The sequence below is a fragment of the Bubalus kerabau genome, chromosome 5 (genome assembly GCF_029407905.1).
Source record: "Bubalus kerabau isolate K-KA32 ecotype Philippines breed swamp buffalo chromosome 5, PCC_UOA_SB_1v2, whole genome shotgun sequence".
NCBI lineage: Eukaryota > Metazoa > Chordata > Mammalia > Artiodactyla > Bovidae > Bubalus > Bubalus kerabau.
Window position 1 is genome coordinate 13,892,878 of NC_073628.1, and position 12,666 is coordinate 13,905,543.

General features: G+C 44.8%; 1 protein-coding gene across 1 annotated transcript; it reads left to right on the forward strand.

The window, feature by feature from the left end:
• The first annotated feature begins 3,757 nt into the window (after nucleotides 1-3,757).
• On the forward strand, nucleotides 3,758-12,666 carry LOC129653654 (pregnancy-associated glycoprotein 4-like). Its single transcript, XM_055583389.1, has 9 exons — nucleotides 3,758-3,858; nucleotides 4,938-5,088; nucleotides 6,062-6,179; nucleotides 6,278-6,396; nucleotides 7,592-7,785; nucleotides 8,711-8,827; nucleotides 10,469-10,610; nucleotides 10,698-10,796; nucleotides 12,517-12,666. The coding sequence occupies exons 1-9, from the start codon at nucleotides 3,758-3,760 to the stop codon at nucleotides 12,664-12,666; spliced, it is 1,191 nt and encodes a 396-aa protein (XP_055439364.1).

Genomic DNA, 12,666 nt, shown 5'->3' on the forward strand with positions numbered 1-12,666 from the left:
GCAAATGAGAGAGTCATTTCCTAGGCAAGTTGATAAGGAGTCTAGGGGTCCCCAAGGAGAGAGGGGTCAGGAATTCTCAAGGAGGAAGAAAAGACAAACTTCCCTTTTCCTTCTCCACATTCCTTAGAATTATATAACAATAATGTATCCTGCCTGAGGACAGTCTCTGGATTAAACCTTCTGGCTAATTCTATTATCTTAAAATATAAATTATGGGAGTAGGTCTGGTGAGGTCTTTACAACATCTAGACATTCTTTGGATTCATTGGAGAGTATATAACTTCATTGCTAACACGAGCAAGTCGGTACTTTTTCTGCCCCCTTCTGATGCCTATGTCAGAAGCTTTCTCTGTCTCCTTTATACTTTAATAAAACTTTATTACACAAAAGCTCTGAGCAATCAAGCCTTGTCTCTGGCCCTGGACTGAATTCTTCTCCTCCGGGGGCCAAGAATCCTGGTGTCTTCACGTGATTTAACAACAACCTTTCACAAAGAAATAGAGGAAAATAAGAGAATGGGAAATACTAGAGATGTCTTCAAGAAAATTAGAGATACCAAGGGAATATTTCATGCAACTGCTGCTGCTGCTGCTAAGTCCCTTCAGTCTGGTATGGACCTAACAGAAGCAGAAGATATTAAGAAGAGGTGGCAAGAATACACAGAGGCCCTGTACAAAAAAGATCTTCATGACCCAGATAATCACGATGGTGTGATCACTCACCTAGAGCCAGACATCCTGGAATGTGAAGTCAAATGGGCCTTAGGAAACATCACTATGAACAAAGCTAATGAAGGTGATGGAATTCCAGTTGAGCTATTTCAAATCCTGAAAAATGATGCTGTGAAAGTGCTGCACTCAATATGCCAGCAAATTTGGAAAACTCAGCAGTGGCCACAGGATGGACAAGGTCAGTTTCCATTGCAATCACAAAGAAAGGCAGTGCCAAAGAATGCTCAAACTACCGCACAATTGCACTCATCTCACACACTAGTAAAGTAATGCTTAAAATTCTCCAAGCCAGGCTTCAGCAATATGTGAACCATGAACTTCCAGATGATCAACCCGGTTTTATAAAAGGCAGAAGAACCAGAGATCGTATTGCCAACATCTGATGGATTATCAAAAAAGCAAGAAATTCCAGAAAACACATACTTCTGCTTTACTGACTATGCCAAAGCCTTTAACTCTGTGGATCACAATAAAATGTGGAAAATTCTTAAAGAGATGGGAACACCAGACCACCTGACTTGCCTCTTGAGAAACCTGTATGCAAGTCAGGAAGCAACAGTTAGAACTGGACGTGGAAAAACAGACTGGTTTAAACAGGAAAGAAGTACATCAAGGCTGTATATTGTCACCCTGCTTATTTAAATAATATGCAGAGTACATCATGAAAACGCTGGGCTGGAGGAAGCACAGGCTGAAATCAAGATTGCTGGGAGAAATATCAATAGCCTCAGATATGCAGATGACATCACCCTACTGTAGAAAGTGAAGAAGAATAAAGTACCCCTTGATGAAGGTGAAAAAGAAGAGTTAAAAGTTGTTTTAAAGCTCAACATTTAGAAAACTAAGATCATGGCATCCAGTCCCATCACTTCATGGCCAATAGATGGGGAAACAGTGGACACAGTGGTTGATTCATTTTTCTGGGCTCCAAAATCACTGCAGATGGTGATTGCAGCCATGAAATTAAAAGTTGCTTACACCTTGGAAGGAAAGTTGAGACCAATCTAGGCAGCATATTGAAAAGCAGAGACGTTACTATGTCAACAAAGGTCCGTGTAGTCAAGGCTATGGTTTTTCTAGTGGTCATGTATGGATGTGAGAATTGGACTATAAAGAAAGCTGAGCCCCGAAGAATTGATGCTTTTGAACAGTGGTGTTGGAGAAGACTCTTGAGTGTCCCTTGGACTGCAAGGAGATGCAACCAGACCATCCTAAAGGAAATCAGTCTTGAATGTTAACTGGAAGGACTGATTCTGAAGCTGAAACTCCAGTACTTGGCCACCTGGTGAAAAGAGCTGACTCATTTGAAAAGACCCTGATGTTGGGAAAGATTGAAGGCAGGAGGAGAAGGGGATAACAGGATAAGATGGTTGGATGGCATCACCAACTCAATGGACATGAATATGTGTGGACTCCGGGAGTTGGTGATGGACAAGGAGGCCTTCCCTGCTGCCGTTAATGGGCTCACAAAGAGTTGAATACGACTGAGCAACTGAACTGAACTGAAGTTGTTGCATATAGTGCCAGATATCTTTCCTTTTTTCCTTTTGGTATTCTTTGGTTTTGTTTTGATGGGCAGGACTTTTGTTTTTCCTTAGAAGATTTTCCACTCTGAATGTAGAGTCATAAGTCTGAATCTTAAAATCACTTAAGTAATGTGTTGTTATAGGTAGCTAGTCAACAACTTGATGCAGTTAGATTTATTAGTCTTTGTTCTCAATTTGTTCAGTTCAGTTCAGTCCTTCAGTTGTGTCTGTCTCTTTGCAATGCCATAGACTGCAGCATGCCAGGCTTCCCTATCCATCACCAACTCCCGGAGCTTTCTCAAGCTCATGTCCATCGACTTGGAGATGCTATCCATCCATCTCATCCTCTGTCTTCTGCTTCTCCTCTTGCCTTCAATCTTTTCTAATAACAGGGTATTTTCCAATGAGTCAACATGTTCAGTATGCATTCAGTCTCTTTTACAATGAACAAACATGAATTAAATTCCTCTCTGTCCCCACTGCACTCCCAATTCTAGGCCAGAAACAAAAAACTGCAGAGACTGAAGGCTGATAACAGCACATTGCTGTGGAGATTTTGTTCCCTCTTTTCTGGGGAGGTAAATAAAATTAGTTGCTAACATTAAAATCAGTATACTGTACATAAGTATCTAAACTTCTGATTCTCTTGAAAACATGCCCAACAGGCCTGCTTTCCAGCATGGGTGAAGTGGAGGAAAGGCTGCTCCCAGAGGTAAAGCCTGTGCTGCCCAAATTTCAACATGCCCACCTAGTCCTAGTATGATATCTCCTGCTTACTGGAGCCAGGAGTCAGTGAAAACCAGACTTCTAGCTCTCTTAAGATAAAGACTACTTTTGTCTTGATCAACTTTGACTTTGAAGCCTTTAACCCAGAACCTAGCACACAGTTCTTCCTTGTACGTTTGTTGGATGATATAAAATATCTTGTGGCTGCATATGACATTTCTTCCAATACTGAAACCATGCAATTGAAGTACTGTTCTGCCCTAAATCTTTGATGCAGCCTGGCATCATAGGTTCCCCTATGTCTGCCATTAGACCCACTACCTAGAGCCAGTTGTTTGTCCCCAGGCTGTCCCTAAAGTCTTCACTTTGCCATTTGACAACTTATCATCCTAGCAATGTCCTTGCCAACGAAGACAGCAATGCATATCTCATGAGGTGGCTAGGAAGATGACATGAAACCACACGTGTCGAACATGGCCCCAAGTATCCATTTTCATGATGATTTTGGCAGTTATTTCTCCAAGTAGGCAAGGTTCTCCATCTTCTTAGATGTCCATGCAGATCAGTTTGATTTTCCAGCCAAACTTCAAGGAAGAGATTACAGTTCAATTCTCTGTATTCTGAAAAGCTTCAAAGTCCATTCACCAAGAACACTGATGAAGGTAAAGATTTTATCAAGACCTTTGTGTTTTTTTTCAGATCTTTTAGTGGCCTAAAGGGGAAACCTAGGGTAGGTCAGAGCATATATAACTAGGGGATCCCAGTCACCACTACATGCTAAGAACCAAAACTTCCCTGAGTACTTGGAGCCAGGAAAGAAGCATGAAGTGGCTTGTGCTCCTCGGGCTGGTGGCCTTCTCAGAGTGCATAGTCAAGTATGTATGGGGACTGTATGTCACATCATATTCCTTTCTCGGATTTTTCTTTTCATCTGATTATTTTTCCACCCATCAGGTTTCAAGGGAATGGAATATTTCCCTAAGAGTCTTAAAGTTCAACTCTTACTTTTTGATAAATAACTTGCTAGAGGAACTGTGGATCGCAAGGTCTTGGTGTAAATTTGGGTTGCACAAATCTTGGGGTCCAGACATGTCATGACCTGTTCAAAATGCAACTCCTTGCAACTGTTCAGTGCACAGTTTATGCAGATGTTGATGTGGTCCTCTGGAATAGCACTTTTCTACATTTAATCAACATGTCCTCTTTTTTCCTGTCTATTTCAATGTGTATATGCCTATGTCTGCATCTCTGTATCACTGTCATTTATCTCTCCATCTCTTTGGAAGTCACTGGAAGTGTATTTCTCTTTGTGTTGTTTGCTTTTAATTGTTCATTTGACTCTTACTTCCTTCTCAAGCCTCTGAATTTCCCTTAATTGTTCCCTATATCTTGGATTTTTCTTTCAACTCTCTCTTCTCTTTCAACTTGGAGAAAGATACACTGTTTTATATACACTGATTTATATCTGATGAGCAGTGTGACCAGGGCCAACTCGGAAACCTCTTGTATTTCAAATTGCTCCCTTGTAAAAGAGGATAAGAGTCCCCCTTCTACCTCCTTCCTTGAGGTTCTTTGAGAAGGAATGAGTGGGATGCCAACAGCAATGCTAATGGCTGTCATTGTTGAGACTTCCTATTTATCAGGTACCTTATATCCATCACTTCGCTTATCCCCAATGTATTCTATTTGGAGGGTTTGTATTGTTACATTCCACCATTTTGCTGAAGGGGAGACTGAGACACCACATGGTCATATGGCTTACCCAAGATTGCAGAAAAGAATCTGTATTCAAAACTATGTCTTTGCCATGTTATATGCATAAAATTCTGATAATAATGTGCTTCATAAAAATGATTAGAAAACACACAGGGCCATTACAATGACAGTTATACCTTAACACTGACAGCTAATTCTAGCATCTTCTCTGTTTTCTTTGTCAAATGCTCGGTGAAAGAATACCTCTAAGGAGAGTGAAGACCATGAGAAAAACTCTCAGTGGAAAAAACATGCTGAACAATTTCTTGAAGGAGGATCCTTACAGACTGTCCCAGATTTCTTTTCGTGGCTCAAATCTAACTATTCATCCGCTGAGAAACATCAGAGATGTGAGTATTTGGGAAGGATGGTGCTCCACAGCGCCCCCTGGAGCTCCAGCCTAGCATGGGACTCATCTGGAGGTGCCAGATGGGATGTTGGGGTTGGGGTTCCTGCAGGAGGCAGAGACACTGGAAAAGAGGGACCCCACCCAGATGAGAAGGCACTCTCATCCTCAACTGTTGGTTTTTGTGACTGGGCCTGGCAATTACCAGGTGGCAGGTAAATATCCATTTTTGTGTCAAAGATGTGTCAGTTTGAGGGTGACTGTTCCTTCTGAACTAAGTGAGCCACTCAGTTACAGATGAATAGTGAACCATCACTGATCAGAAGGTAGAACCAACTGCAAAGCAATTGTGCATCCCCAGGTAAAGGAATTCAGGTTCCACAGATGCAAGAACGACAACAGAAAAAAGTTACTGAACCTGTATTCTGTGTATTGCCATAAGAATCTAATACAGTGCTTACTGTTTTTAGATTAGAAAAGGGCTTATTTTGTCTTCAAGAATGCCCATGCCAGCCTGAGAGATAGGCAAAGAGTAAATACATCTCAAATAAAACAGTCACCTGTGTGGTGTTGGTTGGATGTGGTCTGAGTTTAGAGGGAGTGGCTGGGGTTCATCAAGTAGGACATCCTGGAGAAGGGGGTGCTAAGGCTTGGTTTGAAGAGACTACAGAGCTTCTCAAATGAAGGCACCAGGACTTCCCTGGGTGTCCAGCGGTCCTGGAGGCCCACTGCTTATGCCTCTGGGCTTCCCAGGAAGGAGCTATGACTTCAACACCTGATCATAGACTCAATATCCTGCATACAATGTAGCACAGGAAAAATATATCAAATGCAGATACCTCTGTGACCAAAGTCTGTGAGCTGCATGGTGGTTAGAAAGTGGTCTCAAGAGATATGTGACACCCAGAGGGAGGCATCAATGTGGGAATAGAGGGTAGCCAGTTCTGCACTAACCCACTCCCTCCTTCTCCCTGTAGATCTTCTATGTTGGAAACATCACCATTGGAACACCCCCTCAGGAATTCCAGGTTATCTTTGACACAGGCTCATCCGACTTGTGGGTGCCCTCAATCGATTGCAACAGTACATCCTGTGGTGAGTACAGACACCCCCTACCCGGGCCATCTTTTACTTGCCCTGCTACCCTGTTTCCACCCTTGGCACCTGATGACACTCATCTCTTGTGTCTGCAGCTACACACGTTAGGTTCAGACATCTTCAGTCTTCCACCTTCCGGCCTACCAATAAGACCTTCACGATCATCTATGGATCTGGGAGAATGAAAGGAGTTGTTGCTTATGACACAGTTCGGGTAACAGTATAACATATGCTGGGTCAGGACTGGCTATAGAGTGACCATGGCTTGCAAAACAGATGCAGGACCATCTGGCAGGACCCTTCCTAGCCTAACTCCCATAGATATTGGCCATCTTATCCACAGGATCATGTCTCTGGGGAGGCAGTGCCCATGGTGACACACAAGCAAACAAATTAGCTAACCCAGAGAGTGGCTTGAGATGTGAACTTGCAGCTCCTCTGCCAATGAGCAGTTCAAGGTCCATTTATCTGGGAACAAGAAGGGATAAAGCACCCACTTTTATATTCACAGACTGTTCCAACCACTTTCAGGTGATAACTGGTTTAATTCTGCAGCAACTCCACAAAGCAGTTACTCTGATTAGCTCATAAGACATATGAGGAAACTGAGGTCAAGACAGCAAGGGCCTTGCTGAGAGCACACATGTGATAAAACGTGGAGTTAGGCTGGCTTTTCAGGGCTGAAGTTTCTGTGGGGTGTTTGGGGACATGATAAAACTGATGTGGGGGCCATGGGGGCAGTCAAGGGCTTCAGGTATCCAGAGTGGGAAACTGGAGGCCTGAGAAGTCAAGGGGCCTGATAAATGAGTTTTCACACTCGAGCACCCTTGAGAGTCTAATAAACATATGGCTTGCCTCCCCCAAAATACTTGAGTAGTTCCCCTCTCTCTCTTTCTCTCTCATACACACTCACAGAAATACACACATATCCCCAAAAGTGAATTCCCCAGGCAGTAATTTCATAGAACTCTGCAAGCAAGACTGAGTTTTTGGCTTCTGTCTTCCTGGACAGATGCAGAGTCCACAGTACCTTACAGAGAATGCAGTCCATTCCTGTCATTAGGTCACAGTGATGCCAAAGAGAAGGCTATCTTGCTCTTGATTGTTTTGTCCATAAGGTGGCATCAATGGGACCTGTCCTGACTCTTGGTTGCCCCACTTGTACAGGAGCCACGAGGCCAATTTAACTCACGCAGGTGGTGTTTTTCAGAGGGGCAGATGTTTTAAAATTCACAGCCTCTCTCAAATAGAACCTAAATTCCCCTTCTACCTTGCTCTAACCATCTGTGGGCAACCAAACACAGAGCCCAGCCTCAATTCTTCTCTGAGGATCTAATGGCAATGCACCCCAGGCCAGTCCTAGCCCCACTTCACATATCTGTAAGTGGGAACACTCTTCTCTCCCACAGATTGGGGACCTTGTAAGTACCGACCAGCCATTCGGTCTAAGCATGGAGGAATACGGGTTTGCACACAAAAGATTTGATGGCATCTTAGGCTTGAACTACCGCAACCTATCCTGGTCTAAGACCCTCCCCATCTTTGACAAGCTGAAGAATGAAGGTGCTATTTCTGAGCCTGTTTTTGCCTTCTACTTGAGCAAGTAAGTCTGAGATGGACAATTCCTTTCTCCAAATTAGCTGTAAGATGCTTTCAGTTGCATGAAAATTATAGAACACTTGATAAAAGTATCCTGAGAGTAATATAACCAAGGACAACTATGACCCCAGGGCCCTACCTGGCTTCACCACTGGTTTTTATAAATAAAATTTTATTGGAACACAACCCTACTCCTGGGCTCAAGACCAGTAACTTGGTCTAGGGGCGGGGGTGAGTGAGGAGGAATGCAAATGGAAGGCAACAGGAAACAAGTTGAAGGAAAAGACATTAGTATTTGCTTATGAATTTGATCAGGAAGGAAGGAGAAGGATGGTGGATATCTTTCCTTCCTCATTAGCATTTCACTGGGAAACCAGGACCAGCTACCCAATTTGTAGGAGCCAGTGAGAAATGAAAGTGTGGGACACAAAAGTGTGGGACCCCTTGTTCAAGAAATATGAGGCATTTCAAGACAGGGAGAGGAGAAGTGGGGTCCCTTCTGAGTGTGGAGCCCTTTGGACAGTGTAGGTCACAGGCCAGTGGAGCCAACTCTGGGTGATGCGAACCCACACCCTTAGGATTCCCAGGCCTTGATTTTCCTGAAAAATGAAAAGGAGGACACGAGGAAAGCCAAAACACTTCAGCAATCTGTCCTATGATGGTGTCTGAGCACTCAGGTTGCTGGAGGTCCAGGGCGTCTTCAGAAGACATAGGGGATGGAGCTCAGACATGTGATTCAGCTTCTAACCTCCTCTGTGCCACTCATGAGACATTAACAGACTTCAATCTGGATCTAAATCTCTCCTAGACGCTATTTCTGCATCTGTACATTGGGACCTTATTAGGGTGTTGATTGTTGGATAAGCACAGCTCTCAGACAGTGCTGTTGTTACTGTCCTCCAAGGATCCCCCCTTACTTCTCTCTACAGAGACAAGCGGGAGGGCAGTGTGGTGATGTTTGGTGGGGTGGACCACCACTACTACAAGGGAGAGCTCAAATGGGTACCATTGATCCGAGCAGTCGACTGGAGTGTACACGTAGACCGGTAAGCCTCTCCCTCTGAGGGTCAGCCCAAGTGATGCTCCCACTAATGTACAAGGACACAGGCAGACACACACAAATACATTCTCAGACACAGTCACAGAGACATATACAGCACCTTCAACGACAGAGACAGAAACACAGACACATGGAAACACACAAGCAGACACATATAAACATACACAGAGACACATAAAAACATGCATAGCTAGTCAGAGACACACAAGCACAAACAGAAACACATACAAACAAACACACAAGCACATATATAATCCCCAGGCCTTCTGAGCAAGGCTCTGACCAGGGTCCTAAAAGGGTCCAGAAAGGTCTGTGCAGCCGGGAGAGGGCTGCACCTACTGCCCTTTGAGGTGGGGAGCATGGTTAGAGGACTCTACAGTGTGGTGAACAGAGGATCAGGGAGTATTTCTCCAGCTTGAACAGAGTTATGATAAGATGACCAACTGCCCAGGGCTACCTAGGACATAGGAAGTTCTCAGTACAGATAAATGTCATTTTAAAAACAGGGACAGTCCTGAGAAAATGGGGAAAACTGGTCTTCTTAGGGAGCAGCTACCCAGCAGTGGAGAGGGGTTGGCTGCAGTCTTGAGACGTTAAAGCAACTAATTAAAAAGGCACCCCATGTTCATGGGCACACAGTGGGGCAGGGGCTATAACAGAGAATCAGGAAAGTGGGATCCAGGAGTGACCTGAGGACAAGAGGCATAATTGATAGGATTCTGTGTGATACCTTCAGACAAAAGCTGACTTATCCTTTGGAGTTTCTGTGGGCTAGTCATGTATTTCCTGGCCAGGGTCTCAGGGTCTGAGCTGGTTGTAGGAGCAGTTCTGGGAGACACCCTCTCCCAGAGGAGTCCCTCTCTCCCCCTACTATGAGAATCTGCTGCTCCTGTGAATCTCCATCTTCACTCTGTGTGTGACCTGTTATTTGTTCCCCATCAGATACAGCTCTCTTGATGTTTCTTATTGTTTTCTCAGTCTTCATTCACTCATTGAACAGATAAGCATTGGACAACCACTGTGTGCCAGGCACTTTAGGGAGGCAAGGAGAATAAAACTCGCCCTCACATTTAAGAAGGCAGATGTACGTGAAGTGATTCACCCACATAGTGAATTGTGACTTTGGTACATGCTAGACATGAGGAGGAGAAGGCAATGGCAACCCACGAAAGTACTTTGCCTGGAAAATCCCAGGGACAGCAGAGCCTGGTGGGCTGCTCTCTATGAGGTCACACAGAGTCAGACACGACTGAAGTGAGTTAGCAGCAGCAGCAGCAACAGTCATGAGGAAGGGTCTACAGAGATGACCAAGACAGGAGACTGATAAACACCAGGTGAAAGAATTCTTGAAAACAATACAGTTAAGCTGGAATCTGGAAGATGAGAAGAAATTTGCTAATCAAAGGGGAGTAGAGTCTTTTAGAAAGAAAAACCAGCTTGGGTCAAGGTACAAAAGATCCTGGTGTGTTCAAGTACTCCATTTGAGGATGTCAGGAAAGGTGCTGTGTCGAGAGCAAAGGAAAAGAGGGCAAAAGATGAAGGGCTGCTTAGGAGACAGTCGGGAAGGGGGCAACTCTGGGGAGACTCAGAGTGACCTTGATGCCCGCTTTCTTCCATTGTCTTTCAGCATCACCATGAAAAGAGAGGTTATCGCTTGTTCTGAAGGCTGTGCAGCCCTTGTGGACACTGGGTCATCAAATATCCAAGGCCCAGGAAGACTGATTGATAACATACAGAAGCTCATCGGGGCCACGCCACGGGGTTCCAAGGTGAAGGGTCATGCCCCAGGGTCACTCCCAGTCTCCACACACAACAAGGATCTCCAGGGCCAACCTCTCACCCTCTCTCTCTAACAGTACTACGTTTCATGTTCTGCGGTCAATATCCTGCCCTCTATTATCTTCACCATCAACGGCGTCAACTACCCAGTGCCAGCTCGAGCCTATATCCTCAAGGTGAGGGGACAATACTGAGGGTTGGTTCTCAAACTGGAACTTGCAGGAACCCTTGGGCTGCTGTTGGGAGGAGGGCGCCCTCTGGAGGCCATGTCACACTATTGCAGATGCTGCTGAGCCCAGTGGCTGGGCCAGCGCCTCCCACAAAACCAAACACTTGAGAGTAATGGGCTGTGTGGGACACTGATCTTCCTGAAATAAATGTGGAGATACCACACCATATGGCATGGTGGGAGTCAAGGAGAGGGGAACACTACGATCCTCAGTCCTCAAAGAGCTTCAATTCAATCCGAACCCTTAGGTGCATGAACATGAAATTCAGTTCTAGCAGTCCCTGAAATAGGCCATGTTACAAGGAGAATGGCTGGGGACAGTCCCAGTGTGATGTCCCTGCATAAGTTAACAGTCTGCCTTCCCTTCTCAAGATTTTTCTGGTTTGAATGATAAATTACATGGTCAGCCTAGTCCTAGCCTGCATCTTCCCCTTGCTCTGGACAGGTGCCTCCTTTGTCAGTTGGGATATCCGACCCCTCTGTGGGGAGGTTGGATAATAAGATGAATAAAGGGTGCAGAGTGACTGCTCAGCCCCAGCAGAGGGAGGAGGCTTCATGTCAGCTCCCTGTGAGAGTTCAGAGCTGGCTGATGGACTCAAAGAAGGCTTTGAGGAAGAGAGGGAATTTCAGGAATTCTAAAACGACAAACTCATTGAGCCATTTTGAGGGTTGCTTGATTAAGGCAAAAGTGCACTGGATTCCATGCAAATGGCATCTCAAGGTGGTCTGCACTGGGTCAAGGTGGTCTGCACTGGGGCACTGGGGACCTACTAGGGCTGATGAGGACTATGGACTGACCACTGGGGATGGGGAACCAGAGTACATTACCCAACCAAGCCTGGAGTGGCCAAAGAGGGTGAGTGTGGGCTGAAGGAGGCTTCTCAGAGTTCCTGGGTTAAGTCTTCAAGAATGTGTTGTGGGCACTGCTGTATTTAAGATGGATAACCAATAAAGAGTTACTTTGTAGCATAGGGAACACCGCTTAGTTATATGACAGCCTGGATGGGAGCGGTGTCTTTGGGACCAGGATACCCGGATACATATGGTTGAGTCCCTTTACTGTCCACCTGAAGCTCAGAATATTGTTGATCAGCTATACTCCAATACAAAATAAAGTAGTTTTTTTTTTTTAATAAAGTACGGATTTGGGGGATGGAGGAGGAGAACCAGCATTCTATGCAGAGAAAACAAGGAGCAGGAGTCAGAAGGAAAGAAACAGGGAGTGACGGGAACTATGGACACACTTGTTCTTTTCGAAAAAATCATATTGAAGTGTGGCTAATCTTCAATGATGCATTAAGTTCTGCTGCACAACAGTGTGACTCAGTTATACACATAAAAATATATTTTTTTCCTATTCTTTTTCATGTGGTTTATCACTGAATATTGAATATAGTTCCTGACGCTCTACAGTAGGACTTTGTTGTTTTTCATTCCTCTGTTTCCCCAACTCCCAGTCCTCCACTCACCACACTCTCCTTCATGATAAACTGATGTCTTGGCCCTCTTTGGTTTTGGATGAACTCTCATATCCCCTGCTGCTGAGAAAACCCCTTGATAGTTACTAAAAGAGGGAAATAAAACAAAGAATTTTGCTGGGTCTGGATATTGGGGGGAGTCACCGGTAAGGGTTCATGCTGACTGGTGTGTGTCTTTGACTTCCCCAGGATTCTAGAGGCCACTGCTATACCACCTTTAAAGAGAAAAGAGTGAGGAGATCTACAGAGAGCTGGGTCCTGGGTGAAGTCTTCCTGAGGCTGTATTTCTCAGTCTTTGATCGAGGAAATGACAGGATTGGCCTGGCACGGGCAGTGTAA